At 63.6% G+C, this 2,075-nt stretch overlaps 3 protein-coding genes across 3 annotated transcripts in view; all 3 read left to right on the forward strand.

Annotated features, from left to right (window-relative positions):
* Positions 1-1,210, forward strand: part of AMSG_06742 (trans-2-enoyl-CoA reductase) — a gene marked incomplete at both ends in the record, with an annotated part of 2,261 nt that extends 1,051 nt beyond the window's left edge. Inside the window, one exon of the mRNA XM_013901340.1 lies at positions 236-1,210. Coding sequence (XP_013756794.1) covers positions 236-1,210 — 975 coding nt within the window. The remainder of the gene's footprint in view (positions 1-235) is intronic.
* Positions 1,211-1,273: 63 nt separating this feature from the next.
* Positions 1,274-1,852, forward strand: AMSG_06743 (uncharacterized protein; the record flags this gene model as incomplete). Its single annotated transcript, XM_013901341.1, has 2 exons — positions 1,274-1,312; positions 1,540-1,852. The coding sequence occupies 2 exons, from the start codon at positions 1,274-1,276 to the stop codon at positions 1,708-1,710; spliced, it is 210 nt and encodes a 69-aa protein (XP_013756795.1). The 3' UTR covers positions 1,711-1,852.
* Positions 1,853-2,016: 164 nt separating this feature from the next.
* AMSG_06744 (glycine cleavage system T protein) overlaps positions 2,017-2,075 on the forward strand; it is a gene marked incomplete at both ends in the record, with an annotated part of 3,248 nt that continues 3,189 nt past the window's right edge. Inside the window, one exon of the mRNA XM_013901342.1 lies at positions 2,017-2,028. Within this exon, the coding sequence (XP_013756796.1) occupies positions 2,017-2,028 (12 nt within the window). The remainder of the gene's footprint in view (positions 2,029-2,075) is intronic.

The raw sequence follows: 2,075 nt of genomic DNA on the forward strand, positions 1-2,075 counted from the left end.
ACACACACACACACACACACACACACTCTCTCTCTCTCTCTCTCATACACACCCTTGTGCTATCATGTTTGTCCGCCGTGCACTCCCCACCCTCTACCGACCCATGATGGCGCATGGTCTTCGTAGTGTGGCATCGATGGTGCAGTACAGTGAGTACGGCTCGCCCAAGGAAGTGCTTGGTCATGGACCAGCGGCGCCACCACCACCGCCAGCTGATGATGAAGTTGTGGTAGAGGTCCTGGCGGCACCAGTGAACCCGGCAGATATCAACACAATTCAAGGTGTCTATCCTCGGAAGCCTGCCCAGTTGCCGGCAGTGGGCGGCAATGAAGGCGTGGCAGTGGTTCGCCAAGTCGGCGCAAAGGCGACCAACCGCTTTGTGCCCGGTCAGTGGGTCATTCCGGCTGCACCCATGCTCGGCTGGTGGCGGACGGAAATGACGGTCCCTGCCGATGCACTCATTGCTCTGGATCCGTTGGTGCCCGATGGTTGTCCAGCAGCAGAAGCCCTTGATCTGGCACAGGCAGCGACGCTGACGGTCAACCCGACGTCGGCCATGCGCATGCTCGCAGACTATGTGGATCTCGACCAGGCCGGCATGTTTGTGCAGAATGGGGCTAACTCGGGAGTGGGCCGGGCAGCCATCCAGATTGCCAAGGCTCGCGGCATTGCCTCGATCAACGTGGTGCGTAAGCGGGCAAGTCCCGAGGCGGACGCGGCGCTGGCGGACGAGCTGTACGCGCTTGGCGCGTCGCTGGTGGTGACCGATGAGGAGGCTGCGGACGCGCGGGGCATGGCGTCCAAGCTTCGGAAGGTGGCCGGCAACGAGGCGGAGGCCAAGCCCCAGCTCGGGCTCAACTGCGTCGGCGGGCGGTCATCAGTGAGCCTGGCCAAGATGCTCGCACATCGCGGGGTGCTCGTCACCTACGGCGGCATGTCCAAGCGACCGGTAACGCTCCCGACAGGCCTTCTCATCTTTAACGACATCGAGGCGCGTGGTTTCTGGATGACTCGCTGGATCGAGAGCGCGAGCTCCGAGGCCAAGCACGCCATGTACGCCCAGCTTGTGGCGTGGATGGCGAGTCGCGAGCTCACGGTCGAGGCGCAGGCGTATCCGTTTGACACCGATGGCCTCGCAGCTGCGCTGGCTGCGCTCGACGGACCGTACACTCCGGCCAAACCGCTGTTTGTCATGCCCGCGGCACTGTGAAGCGGCTTGAGGCGGACCTAGATCTCTTCGGCAAAGAGCTCCATCTGCTGCATGTGAGCGGCCATGGCCTCAACAGTGGCGACGGACGAGTCGTCCGAGACCGTCGACGGCGGGTGTGATGCGGCGGAGGATGATGCGGGCGGCGGCGGGCGACGGCGGCGACGGCTTAGCCCCCCCCCCCCTCCCCCTTTGCCTCGTCAGTCGACAGAATCCAGGCGTGTCGGCTCACTCGGCTTGGCATGGGGAACCGCACTTGCCGCCCGCCCGCTCCTTTGCACGCTGATTTGGTTTCCGGGAGAGACTCACATATTGTTGGTTGGTTGGAACAGGTTGCTGGCTGGCATCGCAAGGCTGCCGTGGCTGCTGGAGCCGTCTGCTGGTTCTGGATCATGTACCGGGCCAAGCAGGATCTGCCGGTCATGCTCGGCATGCGCCACCCGTGGGAGGGCCACGGCCACGGCGACGGCCATGGCGATGATCACGCCCACGGCGAGCACTGAACATCGCTCTCCAATCTTTGCCTGAATGGTCCGTCATTGATCCGTTCTCCGCTGCAGGCGAGGCGGGGCAGCCGGCCGGACTCGGCCATCGGCTCACCCTGCCTCTCCCTTCCACCCTCCGCCTTTCACACCACCCTTCCACAACATCCTCCCCTCACACATGCCACTGCGCATCCATTCGCGTCACACCCTGTGTTGTGGTCGCAAGCCTAACCCCGCGCACTGAAGCCCAGGCCCCAAGGCCCAGGGCGGTCTCTTTCAAACACCCCCTCCCCTCCAAGTTCTACCTCACCACATGCATTCCCCATGTCCTACCATGTAGCTACTGCCATAGTCCTTCCCCCTCCCCTCTTCTCCCCCCCCCC

This window comes from Thecamonas trahens (genome assembly GCF_000142905.1).
Source record: "Thecamonas trahens ATCC 50062 unplaced genomic scaffold supercont1.30, whole genome shotgun sequence".
Taxonomy (NCBI): Eukaryota; order Apusomonadida; family Apusomonadidae; genus Thecamonas; species Thecamonas trahens.